General features: G+C 37.7%; 1 protein-coding gene across 15 annotated transcripts in view; it reads right to left on the bottom strand.

The window, feature by feature from the left end:
• LOC119776112 (collagen alpha-1(XXV) chain) overlaps positions 1-15,585 on the bottom strand; it is a 246,178-nt gene that overhangs the window by 81,798 nt on the left and 148,795 nt on the right. For all 15 annotated transcript variants that reach the window (XM_038274362.1, XM_038274368.1, XM_038274364.1 and 12 more), the window contains exons 5-6: positions 6,651-6,677; positions 3,099-3,125 (exon numbers count right to left, since the gene is read on the bottom strand). In XM_038274362.1, the coding sequence (XP_038130290.1) occupies positions 3,099-3,125; positions 6,651-6,677 (54 nt within the window). The remainder of the gene's footprint in view (positions 1-3,098; positions 3,126-6,650; positions 6,678-15,585) is intronic.

Raw genomic sequence — 15,585 nt, 5'->3', positions numbered from 1 at the left:
CTGAGAATCAGTCCTACATTATGAAACCTCTTCCAACTTCACTGCTGGTGCAGTTTATTTGGATGATGTGCTACAAAATATGTTATCTTACAACAGTGGATGGAATTATATATTTTTTTTACTTTGGCTTGTCTAAAAAGACTCTACTCTCAAAGCATTGTATTTGCTTTAATAAAAGCCCTGCAAATGATTTTAAATTTGTGTTGTTATGCATTAAAGTACATCATTCTTGTGCAATAAATGTGCTTGTATTAACTGGCACTGATTGGCCAGTATTCAGAATGTTCTTTCAATACAAACACATTTTACTTTTTTATTAGCTTTCTATGACTTTCAGCTTTTTATTCTTATGTTCTCTCTTCAATCTTTTTAAATTTTATTTACCTTTATTACAAATAACCTTAAATCATTGTGTTGTTTTTTTTATATTTTGTTATAACAGTAGCACTATTACCAATACATATAACCTGGATTAAAAAAAACAAAAGTTTTTTGTACTTTTACTATTTTTATTTTTATACCTAGGTAAGGTAATTCTTTTGAACTATTTCAAAGTGCTTCATGAAATGTCATAATTACTGGACGTAAAATAACTTTTGAAGATAAACCTTTAAAGGGTTTCCCCAACCTTTGCCTGAAAGTTGTGGTTACTGCTAAACCTCACAAAAGGACCACACACCTTACTGCGTGATGCAGGCAGCCAGCAGCTCATACAAATTACATCTGCAAGCACAGCTTCAGAGGTGGCCGTCTATTTTTTCAAAACTGGTCATTTCATTATTGCTTAGTTAACCTCTCATTTTTGGATATGACCTGTGACCTTCCTGGGCAGACACACGGTTGACCGTGGCATGTAGGGAGAAGGCAGAGGAACCACACTCTGGGACGGTTCTCACATTGTCTTTAGCTGTTAAAGGAGGAATTTGTCTTTTACTTTCATCCTGAGGGGCTGATGATTTAGATATAACCTTGCATCTGTATAATCTACGCTTTGAGTACAGGACATAATCTTGACATTCTCATTTACTTTATCTTTTTTCATATGGGTCTGATCAGCTCAATGACTCAATATGAGCCATGAAATGAGGCTCATTTCCACCCGGATAGAACGAAGGTCGGTCAGCTCTGAACCAGCTATGCCTTCGTTAATTAAGAAAAATCGTTCAAATGTTACTCCACTACATTTACTCACTAATCTAATAAACAAAGTCAATATAGTGCTCTTAGAAACAGCTATATTTTTGAGGAGTGACCTATTCGGCTTTCAACCTTGTAATGCTTTGAATGTGGCTTGTGCGTCAATCTGTTCCCATATACAGAACATTGATGTAATAGAAAGGAAAATAAACCTTATCTTAAAAGTGTTTATTTATTTTAAAGACAAATAGCACCTTGCTGGTTCTACTAAATTTGCCCATTTTGGTAATCAGGAAATAAATTATTGACCTAGGCTATGGGTCTATTTGTCCTTTGGCAATTCATGCCTGCATTTTGCTCCTATACTTCCTAGGAAGCATTATTCTATGAGTATGGTTTGTTCAGCAGGGACAGGTAAGGATAAGGATGGAAGTAGTTACATGGAAATCCAACTAAAAACCCACAAGTGTCTGCAAAAAACTTGAAGTTGGGGCGGAGGTTTATTGTCCACCATCAAGCCATATTCAGTCAAAACCTAAATACAAATTAAAATCTTTTACAAGATTTGAGAATATATCACCACAGACACCTTCTATCCAATTTGACTGAGCCTGGGCTAACTTGTAAAAAATAAAGGGTACTAGCACTTTTTTGTATGGCTTAATGATTTTCCTATACATTGTTTTCATGTTTTGCATAAGATACAGTCTGTAAGAAGTGAATGGTGGAAGATAGTTCATTTTTTCCCTAAAAAGTCAGGCATGAATTATCCAAAACTGCATAAGTATAAAATATCTAAGGAGCACAAAATGACCAGCATAAAAATGATAGAACATTATATCTGGGAAGCTAAAATTAATATAGTTTAACAAAAATATAACAATTAAATTCTGGGGTTTTTTTTTGTTTTTTTTTTGTGTGCAGCAATTGGAAAACTTTTAGTTGTTGTAAAGTTAGCTATAAAACTTCCTAAATCAGCCTATGAGAGACATTAGATTTGCCACTAGAAGATCAGTGGTTACATTTCAGAAAAGGGATTGTTTGTACTGACTCAAATCATATAGAAAACCAGCTGAAGCAGCCCAGAGGGAAGCCGACATAGTTCTTTGGTGAACTCCTGACGTCTGGGTGGGCGCCAGCTCTGAATTGGGATCAGATCTATCTGAGAGACGTCTGGAGTTCTCTTGACAAGAAGAACCGTGTTCCTGAATTCTCTTTTCGTTCTGTGCCAACCTCTGTGTGCTCTTTGGCCCATTATAAATCAATTACAGGCGTTCAAAGTGACTCCGACTACCATACAATCTGCCCTTGATGAACAACAGCAGAGACAGAGGAAGTGAAAGTGTGTGCATGCATGAGCACATATGACCCCTCTTAATGCAGTCTACTTTAAACAAACCTGTGCAGCCTGTTTCTCAAAAGGACTGCTCATTTTTTACTCATTAATGGGGGGGAAGAGAAAGCTGTGCTGACTGTTCAGCGGAGATAGACTAATTCGTTTCGGACCGCATCAAGCATGGAAAGGCACCTACATTAGCATCATTTAGAAGGTGCGCATTTATAGAAATGTCAGACTTAGAGAGCTGGAAATGATTAAAGTTGTGACTATGCCACATCACGTTGAGAAGGACAGAGTTGGTATTTGATTATTAGTGCGATTTAGCAGAGCTCTTCTGCTGATAGGGACAAACTGAAAATGAAATCCAACAACAAGAGGTAAAAATCTGCATTTTTTTTCCTTGTAAAAGGACTCCAGTGCAAGCCTCCCATAGCTTCTATAAAGTCCGCCTACCGATGTGGAAATAAGCAGCACTGGGATACTTGTTGTATTTGGCCAAATTGGAAGCTCTATTCCAGGAATTTCATGTATTTCAAACCTTTTGCCCACAATTCTGCAGGGGGGGGGGGGTTAACACACAGTCACATTCATCTGCTAATCACAAAGAAGAGAAAATGCATACCCGTGGTCCCTGATCACCTTGATCTCCCTGCAAAAAAAGCAGAAAAAAACCTTGTCTCAGATCTGAGGGGGAAATATACAGAAACACATGGATAAACACAGTAATGCAGCATTAAGCTGAGACTCACACCAAAATCACTCAGGCATAATTCAGAACATATCGATAAAGTGAAATAATACAGGAACCCTCAACTATTCATTGCGGTTGGGAGTAAAATCACTTATGATAACATGGAATGACATGAATGGGGTATGCGAGAAGGAGAGAAGAAGGAGAGCAGTGGTGTGAGGTTTTGGTGAGGGGGCGGGTGGAAACCGCATTAATGCCAGATTTATTTGCCCCAGAGATCTTCTGGCTGTCTGCCTTTACCGGGGGTGAATGTCTTTGGACTGAGGCCGGCTCCGAAGGTTAGAAAATTTGGATTCATGTCAGCATGCCAAAGACTGTGGCTTTATCACATTAGAGTTAACCCCAAACAAAAGCACATAGATGCTTAAAATAAATGACAAACCTAATGGGTGTACAATCAGATAAATGAGCATCTTCAAACTGTCTTGTTTAATTAGATTCGATCTGCAGAAATGTAATAAGACGAGCGAGTTATCACGCACGTATGGGGATTTTACTCAAAACAAACCTCCCTGCAATGCCTGTGCAATTTCAAATAATAACAGTTCTTGGAATTTTTGTAATTTTTCATTGAGCTATTTTGCCAAAACCAAATTAAATGGGAAAACAGTTGCGAATGACCAAGGAGACAAACCCTTTGTTCCTCCTGGGTGGGAAAGGGAGCACACAATTGTTTTGAATTTCATTAAACTGCAGATGAAGTAGTTTATATGAGAGGAGTAGACACCAGTTTATTCAACGGGACCCCACAGTTCATGGCTTTCAAAACAAATGTTCAACAGTTGTGAAAATCTGATAGTGAGAGTCAGACCATTTTGCTCAGAAAATACAAAAGAAGAAAAACATTGTGTTGATTTATGATGCTGGTCAGTAAGAAACTGGGAGCATCTTTCTACAAACTGCTTTAGAAGAAGCAGTGACAGAAGTGAAGACTTTTCTCAACTTTATCCCTGACGAGTCTAGTGCATTCATTGGTCTTCAAGTTTATTTTCCAATGTTGTCTAAAGGTGCACGCATACTGCGTGCAATTCCAACATGAAAGTTGCCGGTTACCGGTGCTGTTTTTTGCTTAACATATCAGCAGCAATCTGTGTGTTGTGTAATAAGCACAACTCCTTTAGTCCACTGGGTCATAGAATAAAAGTTGCCTGTATCTCCTGCTTACTGTTTTTAATTCATGGGAGCTGGCTCGGAGCTCATCTGCATGGCTGTGTGTTTCCTGGATGTGGCCGCCTTTTATAACTGCTTTTTGTATCTCTACTTTTGTCTCCTTGAAACCCCAGTCGGCCTTGGCAGATGGCCGCTCACACTGAGCCTGGTTCTGCTGGAGGTTTCTTCCTGTTAAAAGGGAGTTTTTCCTCTCCACTGTCACTACCAGCATGATTAGTGTGAGGGATTGCATTGGAGTCAGTGAGTCAATGCAATCAACTGGTTTTCCTTAGATAGAAAACTGAATCAATTTGACTGAATGATCTGGTTGAACTGTAAAGTGCCTTGAGATGACTTGTGTTGTGAATTGGTGCTATATAAATAAACTGAATTGAGATTGAACTGAACTAAACATGGTTAACCTGGATTTTACAAAGCAAGTTTTGGAGCCTTGTTTTAATCAGAAACCAATACTATGCCACTTCAGGGAGGATTTTCTTAACAACAGAGGTAAGGTGAGGTAGCATTCTGGAGCTCAAACAGTAACAGCGGTAACCTGACTCCACCAGATGGATTTGCTCCGCATATCCATCTGGAAACCTTTCGTTTAAGTAATTTTGGGAAGGGGCGAAAATACGGGTTAGCTGATTGGCCTATGTTGGTGATAGATGGGCCAAATAAACCAATCAGATCAACGAAGCATTGACGTACTAACAGAGCGAGCCAATTGATAGATCAAACTCTTACCGAAACCAGTTGGGAGAAGAGCAAAAACATCTTCTCCTCTGAGAAAAGCCTCCAGAGCAGTGTTTTGCTCTTCTTTCAGTGAAGAAATACTGTGTAATTCCGATAAAACTTGCTCGATAGCCACGCTAACGCTAGTTTCATCGGCTGAAGCCGCCATGTTCTTTAGACTGAACTGTCGCGCTTCTCGTTGCGTCACACCTCAACCCGCCTCAAAGCCAACACTGATTGGACGTTCGTTTGGTGAACGGCTCCCAATTTTCTTTAACGGAGAGTCTCCAGACTGATCTGCGAGTGAAACCTTGAAAGCTTGCGAGATCAGGATGGTCTCACGAGGCTATAACAGCGGAGGATCTTAGTAAGAACCCAGGCACCTGAGTGCACCTTAGTGGAGCAGAGGCATCTAGCTATGCCCCACTCTGGAAGATAGCAATAGATTGGAGCGCAAGATGCTTACATGCGTTCATTGCATCATTTACATCTCAACGTTCTTGAACATGCCTGTACATAGGGATAAAATGCTAATCGATTGCTTGAAAGCGACAATAGCTCCAAAAATATACATACATGCTTTTTTACAAGAGAAAATCTGAAACGTGTCATAAATATGATCAACTACATATACATCTATAGCTGGAAAAGTGTTAAAGAACTTTTAATTACTTTAATTATTTAGAGTAGCGCATTAAGCCTTTATACTTTTGTCCTAAGAAGTGCTTTCAACTTAAATGTAAACATAACCCTAGTTTGTACCACATTATTTTGCAGATTTGATTAATGTTTGTGTCATTCCACAGACCTGCTCTCTGTCCCAAGACCTTGAGAGCTGTCAAAACGCTGTGTGGTTATTTTGCACGCTTCATTGTTGTTTTATGGAGCATTGCGCATTGAGGCATTTGAGGGTTTCAACTTGCATGGGACTGTGGTTTTTTAACACTCTGTGCTCTGCATTTGTGACCCTAAGAGAGGAATGTTAACACTAAAATCCTAAGGTCAGGTCGACCTAAATTCATGCTAAATGGAGCAGATGCAAAATTACATCGTCTCTGGACCCGAAACATACTGGACTTCCTTGGACATCTTTGTTATAGCTCAGGCAAGACAGTCACTGTACTCATTTATATATATTATATTTTTTAGATTTTAGCGAATGTGATTTCTCTCCATCTAAACTGAAGTTTTTGCTTTGATTAGCACTGCTCAGGAAACTTTTTCCCTAACTGGGGTCCATACTGTAGATTGCTCCTTCTTAAACACTCCTGCTCCCCCTACTCATTGTACAAATTGGGAGAATTGCAGTGCTGCACAGCATTGCATGCAAATAATCAAGTTCCACCATTTAACATAAACTTCAGGCTGGAGTCATGTTAGCAGCTCATCTTAATGGGCAAATGGCTTCTTGCCTTTTTGAGCATTAGCACAGCTAGAAAACTGTTTTAAGTGTTTTAAAAGGCATTAGGTCTGTCCATTAAAACCAATGACAAGATATGGGATAATTAGCATTTCAAATTAAAACATAAATGTACTCACCTTTTCACCCTGTGGACCTGGAGGACCCTAAAATGACACAGAAAACATTTTTTTTTATATTAAGCTGAAGATATGAAAGAAAGAAAAATACACAGAGGAATACTTATGAGTTTATTGTCATTATTATCCTTCAACTTGCCAAATGTTACCTACAATTTGTTGGCTTTGAATAAAATCCAAGTAAAATACATTAAGGTTTGTGGTCAAAAATGCTACAAGGTTTAAAATACAGGAACACTGTATTTTTGTAAGACACTGTGGCTCAGTATCTCTATTAAATATCTTTTTTTGAGGATATGGTTAAAATATTTTTTCACAGACTTTTTGTACTGTAGACAGCAGAACTTATACAATAATGTAATAAAAACATAAAATAGATCCAAATCAAATCTTTACCAACATGACATAATTTGACAATCACTTACTAAATATAATCAACCATGAGTAGAGGTGGGTATCTATCTATCTATCTATCTATCTATCTATCTATCTATCTATCTATCTATCTATCTATCTATCTATCTATCTATCTATCTATCTATCTATCTATCTATCTATCTATCTATCTATCTATCTATCTATCTATCTATCTATCTATCTATCTATCTATCTATCTATCTATCTTCTATCTATCTATCTATCTATCTATCTATCTATCTATCTATCTATCTATCTATCTATCTATCTATCTATCTATCTATCTATCTATCTATCTATCTATCTATCTATCTATCTATCTTTTGGTAATTTTATTGGTACAGACAAAATTCCATCATAACCACAAGAACCAATTCATTTAAAATGTTTTTTTTTTTCAAACAAATTTTCTAAATGCATCATAATGACAGAGAGGGAGTGGAAGATTGGTCGGTTTTCTATGGCGGACATGAACGTAGCATTGGTCGCACGAGAGCATGATGAGATCAGAAGGTCCTGCTGCTGTAGACAAATTAAGCAAGGCTGAAAGAAACCGCTTGAGAGGAAGTATCCACTTTCAAAAATGTGATGCAGATTACACTACTGCAATATTTGTGGAGCGAAGTACAAGGCCAGCAGTGGGAATACTTCAAATCTAAGAAAGTATCCATTTAATTACAAGATTTTTTCCAAGTGTGCACGATTTTCAACAACCTCAGGTCTGCAGCTACAACTCTTGCATTCAGCATCGTTAACATCCGTTAGCGGCTTGTGATCTGCATCCAGCAACAAAAGAAAGCAGCAGCATCACGTTTGTGTACTTTTGTAAAAAAAATACATTGTTTTAGATGATATTTCCATTGGTACCAAAAATAAGTATTGTTAAATACCGGCATGGAGTCCTAGACAGCTCGCATTAGTATTGTAATGCTTCAAATGTAAGCTGTGCACATCCCTAAAAGTGAATGGAAATACAGCATATAATAGAGAAATAGAGCTCTCTTTTTTCACAAATTTTTTTTCTTTTCTTGAAGCAGTTCTGCATTTAGCTTGTGAGTCAGATCACAGCAACTGGGCACTGCGAAGGTCCAGGGTCAGAAGAGACAATTTGACACTGAGCTCTGCATCCATATAGATGGTTGTTAAAAAACAGTAACTTTAGCAGTGAAGCGGAAAGGTGAACCCCACAATGGACTGTTCTACCACTCTAAGATGATAGTGGAGGGAGGAGGATGCCTGCACTGAATAAACATTTTTGAGACACTGATGTACAGAAAGCTAAGGAGAGATGTTATTCTATCTATATTTAAATATTCTAATGCAAATAGTATGTATATATATATATATATATATATATATATATATATATATATATATATATATATATATATATATATATATATATATATATATATATATATATATATATATATATATATATATATAAAGTAGAGGTTGTACAGCTGCTCTCAATGCAGTGATGGCCAAGAAGTTCTTACTTTTCTGTTTGACAGAATTGCGTAAATTGATGACATTAATGTAATTATTTTAATTGGTTTCCTTGACTCAACAGACCCAAAATTGCAGGCTTATAGATACAGTTAGGCTTAAAATGCACTGGCACACATTTATGCAGTCTAAAACCTAGATGCAGAGGTAGCTAACCAGTTTCTCACCTACTGCTCAGGAGAGAAGACACAGTAGCCAGGTTTCTGCCTTTTCTCTGGCACTGCAAATTATTTTTATACTTTGCCTACTATCTCTAGATTTTTGCTGGTATATAAATATATATATATATATATATATATATATATATATATATATATATATATATATATATATATATATATATATATATATATATATATATATATATATATATATTTGCCTTGTCCATGAGGTTGTGAACCTGCAGTGCAACTTAATGTGGTGAATCAGCACATAAATGAAAAGTTTCAGGTTAAAACAAGCAGATTTGAAAAACAGCTTAAAACAGCAACGTGTTCCATGAGGTGGTCCCGCTGCTTGGTACTTGACCAGCGATATAAAGACTAACAACAGCCCTTGTAAACATAAATTGTACTATTGTAAAAAACAATGTTTCCGATTGTGGTTTCTCTTGGAGGGAATAAAAAAAAGTCAACAAGCTGAAGTAAATTGGCCCTTTTACATTCATACTGATGTTGGGGCATTCCAAAAAAGCTAAATAGGTTTCCAGTGTTTTCCTAAACGTTGAATTGAGTTGAGATTTTACCTGAGCATGGAAACTGGCTTAGAAGCAATACTGGCCAACAGACAAACTATTACTACAAACGTGAATTTTAGCTGCAAAGAAGCACACACTCAAACTAAATACTGCCATCCAAGTAAATCAGATAAGTAGCCTACCGCTCTTCACATGTAAAACACCTTCTTGCCTAAACCATTTCTGTTGTTTAAGAAACTTGCACAAGAAAAAAAGCTGTTCTACTATGAAAAATGTAAACATATGGAGTTTACTAAACTTTGGGTTAGATGAAATGAACACAGAGGTTTTCTGCATCCACTGAAGTGGGACAACATGAAGAAAACAATAATATCTAGAAAAGAGGCACATACAAACCGTTAAATACGGTGCAAGATATATAATGGTGTGGTCAGGTTTTTTAAAAAGCCTTTTGGCACTGGGTTCATGTTTATGGTTAAAATTAACATTTTGAAATACAAGGATAAGTCAACAACACCTTGAGAGCCTATATCGCAAACTTTTTGAGGCCGTGGAAACCCACCCATCAGGCAAATTTCAAGCCACCTTTGAAAATCTCCATCAAATGTGGTATATATCAAGGAGATGCTCTGTCCAAACATTTAACAAGACACCACCAGGATCTACGGCACCAACATAGGAATGTCATTAAGGCTGGAGAAATGTGGCCGGATGGTGAAAAAGAGAGAAAAAGTAATCCACACAAAAGGGTCTTTATTGCATCTCTATTCTTTATTTTTTACATATTCACTGTATTTTATTAAATAACATTTAATTGTATATTTGTTTTTGCCTGACCTTGTATACTAACTTCTTTGTTGCACCTTTTCCTTGTTTTAAAACTCCTGTTGTTTACTAGAGCCGATGTTACAAGTTAATTTCTCCATTGTGAGATCAATGAAGACCTATTTTATCTCATGCTATCTAATCTTGTTGAGGAGAGCCTGGGATACCACAGGCAAATGGCAACCATGAGGAGCTCAAAAGGAAAGCAGTAACAGCCAAATACCTTACGAGTAAGGCGAGTTCTGAGACGTCAGCCTTCATTTCATTCTTTTCTCCATGTGCCTGTATGACCTGGGAGAAATGGACCCCGCATGCTCCTGATGACGGATGGTCTTCTCAGGGATATCCTCCCAGACCTGGACTAAAGCATCCGCCAACTGCTGGACAGTCTACGGTAAAACATGATGTTGGTGTATGGATCGAGACATGATGTCCGAGACGTGCTCGATCAGATCAGGTCTGGGGAACGGGTGGGCAATTCCATAGCTTTATTGCCTTAATTTTGCAGGAACTGCTGACACAGTCCAGCCCCATGAAGTCTAGCATTGTCCTGCATTAGGAGGAACCCATGGCCAACTGCACCAGCTTATGGTCTCTTAAGGGGTCTGAGGATCTCATCTCGGTAACCTAATGGCAATCATGCTACCTCTGGTGGGCACATAGACCGTTGTTGGACCCTAAAAAGAAATGCCACCCCACACCATTACTGACCCACTGCCAAAGTGGTCATACTGAAGGATGTTGCAGACAGCAGATTGCTCTCCGCGGTGTCTGCAGACTCTGTCATATGTGGCCATTTTGCCGATCCTGGTCTTCTCCGGCAAATACCAAGTATTCTGTACATTGTTGGGCCATGAGCATAACCACCATCTACTTACACAGATGGGGGAATTTCGCCCCCTTCTGTGGATGTAGGGCCTTCATGCCATCCTAACGGAGCCAGTTTCTAACCGTTTGTGCAGACACCTGCACATTTGTTGCTTGTTGGAGGTCAATTTGCAGGGCTCTAGTGGTGCTCCTCCTCTTCCTTCTTACACAAAGGCTGAGGTAGCGGTCTTGCTGGTGTACTGGCCTGTTTCCTGGTAGCGCCTCCAGCCTCTGGACACTACGCCTGCAGCCTCGCAATCTTTCTTGTCACAGCCTGCATTGATGTGCCATCCTGGATGAGCTGCATGACCTAAGCCACTTTTGTGGGTTGAAGAGTCTGTAGAATCTCATTCTACCACGAGTGGAAACCACCTCCAACATTCAAAAGTGACCCAAACATCAGCCAGAAAGCATAGGTACTGAGAAGTGGTCTTTGTTCCCACCCGAAGAACCACTCCTTTATTGAGTATGTCTTACTAATTGCCAATAATGGTCACCTGTTCGCAAATCCATTTGCACAATAGCATGTGACATTGATTGTCGATTAGTGTTGCTTCCTAAAAATACAAAAGAGAAGGTCAGTACTGTAGTAGGTGCTGCAGCACAATGAGGGTAAATACCCAACATTTTAGGTAGAAAACTTAATGTAAAATAGTACAGCTGCAAAAAACAATAGAGATCCTACTCTAGTTGTCAGCTCTCAACCTTTGTATCACGAGGTTCCTTTTGCAGAGCAATCTCATAGACTTAAAAAATGTAAATTAGCTAATTTGCAGTTCATAAAATAAAACTGACCTTCTTCTTACACATAAAGCTTAGTCTGAGGGTAGATTTGCTGATTTTAAAATGTCTGAAAGGCCATTATCCCCGAGTCTTGTCCAAACTGCTTCCCATTTCCTTAGGGCTGTGAGATCTGCTGACCAACTGCTCTCGGCTATCCGAAGAAAAAGACTCAGGCTCTAAGGAGTTTTTACCCTTGCACATAAAATGAGCTTCCTTTAAACAGGTTGAAAACTTTTATTTCTATCACTCTTGAAATCACACGATATTTCTTGGCTTTAACACAATTTAAGTAGTATGATTTGGATTTTTCTTTTCATAATCGTTCTATGTCTAGTTTTGGTTTGGATTATTAGGATGTAGATTTATACTGCACTTTAGTTAAATTGATGTTAATTTAAATCAATAAATTAACTGAAGCTGCCATTTTTCTTTAATCAGGTTCTAAGTGCCTAAAAGCAGAAATAAAACACAAAAAGAAACAACATGGTTCTATTCTCTTTGTCTATTGCTTTACTGCAAACAGCATGAACCTTAGGCTTTTCAGACTTGACAACTTGATTTTACAGACTCTGGATTTTGGACAGTTGGCTCATGATAGCCTGGATGTTCCTTTTCTGTTTTGGTCTGTAGCACAAGGTATCCATTTCTCCCAGACAGTGCATGTTTCCACTGCTCAATGGTCCATCGCAGACGCCTCTGAGTCCTAAAAAGGCTCCTATGCCTCTGGACAAGATGAACATCAACCTTGAACTCTATTTTGTCCAGTATAGTGCTTAATTGTGTATGTGCCTGTAACTCTTGTTATATAACATTTTTTAAGGGGAGACTGTGAGGGAGTGGATAGTTCAGCTGCCAAAGAATTGCACTGAAATGTGTCCAGATTTCTTTCACCTTTGTATTACTTATAATCCTAAAAAAAAAAACTCATGGATCCCAAACCTTTTAATAACTTTTAAAAAAAAATAGTCTAAAGAAATAATAATCTTTTTAAGTCTGGTTTCATGGACTTTAGCAATTTAATCTTACTTTTTTATGAACTATTAAAATCATAATCATCTATAAATTTTCCTTTCTACTATTCAAATTTTTAACCTTTTTGGATAAAATCATACCAATAAACAATTAACTCTTTTAAGCCTTGAACTTGAAATCACACTTATTTTGATAATCTCATCAACAAAGCGTTGTGAAAAGATTATTAGTCTAATTTATGTGCTTTCCTACTATTAATTCTGTATTAAGTATGCACCTGCTCATTATGAGTCTCATCTTTTGCATACTATTTGGAGGGAACACCCAATGGAGCTTTTCCAAAAACTTTAAGCAGGTACAATCAAAGGCTTATATAGAGGGTTTAAAAAAGCTGCCCTGGGGTTTATTTCAAAGGAACCAACTGTACTTCAGAGGAATTTCAACTTGTCAAACCATCGCTTTTGCTTCTCAGTTTCAGTCCTCCTCCCGCAAGGGGTTCTAATCAGCACCTGTATATGCTTTTCTCACCTTCTTACAGATTCAGCACTGTCTACTCTTCATAAGCATCCCTCCAGCAGACGCTCCAAAGCTCAGACTTTTTCTGTTTGATCAAACCTGCTTGCTTTGCTTTTAAAACTTTACGTATTTATATATTTTAACTCTTGATGAAATTTCTGCTTAAAATTAAGATTTATGGCTCCAGAGAAACACATGGGATGTAAGGTATTAAGTCTCTTTGAGTAATCATCAAGAGCTGTTTTTATGGTAACCTCTGTAAGGAGTGAAGATCCCTTAGTTTAATGACAAATAATCATATACAAAAAATTTAAGGAATTTTGCTAACCTAATTTTAAGGTGATAGACCAGAGGTCTCTCAGAGGTCCATCAAAATTTGGACAGGGACACAAATTAAAGAGTGCACAGAAGATATATTCTCAAGCTGCCATGACACTGGTCCATACATAGGAGAGATATGCTTTATTATTAGACTATTTTATGTTAAAAAAAAAACATGAAAAGTGTTTTAATTCCTACTACACAAAAATAACTAAATGTATGTTCTAAATTTATTGGTGTAAACTAAACCACTAAGATAAGAACTAACATTTTCCAGAGAACCTTTAGGGTGTTTTGACATTGTGCAATATTTTACACTGTATTATCTTTTTATGTGTTTCTATAAACAAAAGGCAATAAAATGCAATGCCAAACTCTAGATACAAAATTTGGTATTTAATAAACTGGTTAATGGGAAGAAATCCTGTCTCAGACCTTGTACACAGCATGATAGGAGGTAGAAAATAGCAAGCTTATGATAATGTCAAGAATTATCATGGATTGCTGGATCAGATTTGGGATTTTTTTTATAGACACATGGGTAGCTTCATATTTTAAGCCAAACCATGACCACAGTCTCCTGTGGAAGTCCTGAATAGTCTCTTGGTTTGAAAAAGAAAAGGAAACTTCTGCCACCTTTTAAAACTGAGCAGGGGAGAAACATGGAACAGTTTGTGGGAAAACTATAGGAAAGGAGACAGGAACATTGGCCAAAACCTCAAACAACATGGATAACCCTGTCCTACAAACCTGACTATGTCACTTACATCACTTCATATTACAATTTGAGAACAAATGATGTACAGTGAAAGGATTCTGGCAAGGAGATCAGTTTCTAATGTATCTTCTGCAAAGCTACAGTAGTTACATTAGTAATGTATCTATGAAGAAAACCAGTAAAAAAGTATTATTATGTACTGGAATTTAATTTCTGTTTAAAGTACACCACTATTATTCACACTATCAATTGACTTGATTGGATCTTCCCATGATGTTGCAATTTATCTACAAAATAAAGGTTTATCGTTATTTTCACAATGTGTTGGGGTTTTGGGAGTAGGGTTGCTTATTTCTTTTTTCTGCCAGATTCAGTTGCAGCACAGTGCCTTCCAGCTGCTAATGAGGCACACCTGCAACTGGTTCCACTCATCAGGGAGGAGCATTTAAGGAGCATGCTGCCAGTCCTTCAGCGCCTGATTGTTAACCAAAAGTGGTAAACTTCAAGATGCATAACCTGCCTTGTTTCTAATCCCCAGAGCCTCTTGTAGCCCTCTCGCCTTGTCTTTGTCTCAGGTTTTATTAGCCCAGCTCCTGGTGAATTCCTGGCTCACCCACTGAAGGAAAAAAACAACCTGGAACTCTGTTGAACATCTGAATCAAGTCTTTTTGACCAGGAGACTGCTCCTTTCTCTGCTCTAAGCTCCTGACCAAAAAAAAGCCTGCTCTCCACTATGCTTGGGCTGCTAATGCCCTATTGCAACTCCAAAACCTCTCAGTGAACCCTCTCCAGGCAGATAAAAACCCAGCTCGACTGTAAATTAAATAATTCCCTATTCCCAACAAATTAAGCTCAAACTAATCTGCATCTCACCACAGAACCTCAGCTCCTTCCTGGGTCAGAGGACCGACAGCCCCTGGTACTCCGAATCGCATCATTAACTTCTCTTTGTAAGTAAACACCTTAAATCCTGATCGTTTCTTGTGAGCTCTCTGCATGTGGGTGAAGAGATATCAAAAACCATGACACATTGTTCCATAAACTACAGTACATGGCCCTTTACGATATCATTAAATTTCACAGACTACAATACTTCATTAATTGAGGTTGTTCGACTGTTAACTGAAGCCTTCAAATACCAAGTCTTAAGGCTGATGAATTTAAAATGTTTCATCAATAAACAAATTTGTGAATATTGTTACTTATAGGACTTCTTCACTTGTAGACGAAGACTTCCTGATTTAGGTATGCATCAGATACTGGCTTTAGTGTTCTTTTTATTGCCATTTTAATTTTTTCCAATATTTCTA

This window comes from Cyprinodon tularosa, unplaced genomic scaffold (genome assembly GCF_016077235.1).
Source record: "Cyprinodon tularosa strain WSP-4 unplaced genomic scaffold, ASM1607723v1 ctg91, whole genome shotgun sequence".
NCBI classification, from domain to species: Eukaryota; Metazoa; Chordata; class Actinopteri; order Cyprinodontiformes; family Cyprinodontidae; genus Cyprinodon; species Cyprinodon tularosa.
The sequence above is the reverse complement of the archived record's forward strand: the minus strand, read 5'-3'. Positions and strand labels throughout refer to the sequence as shown.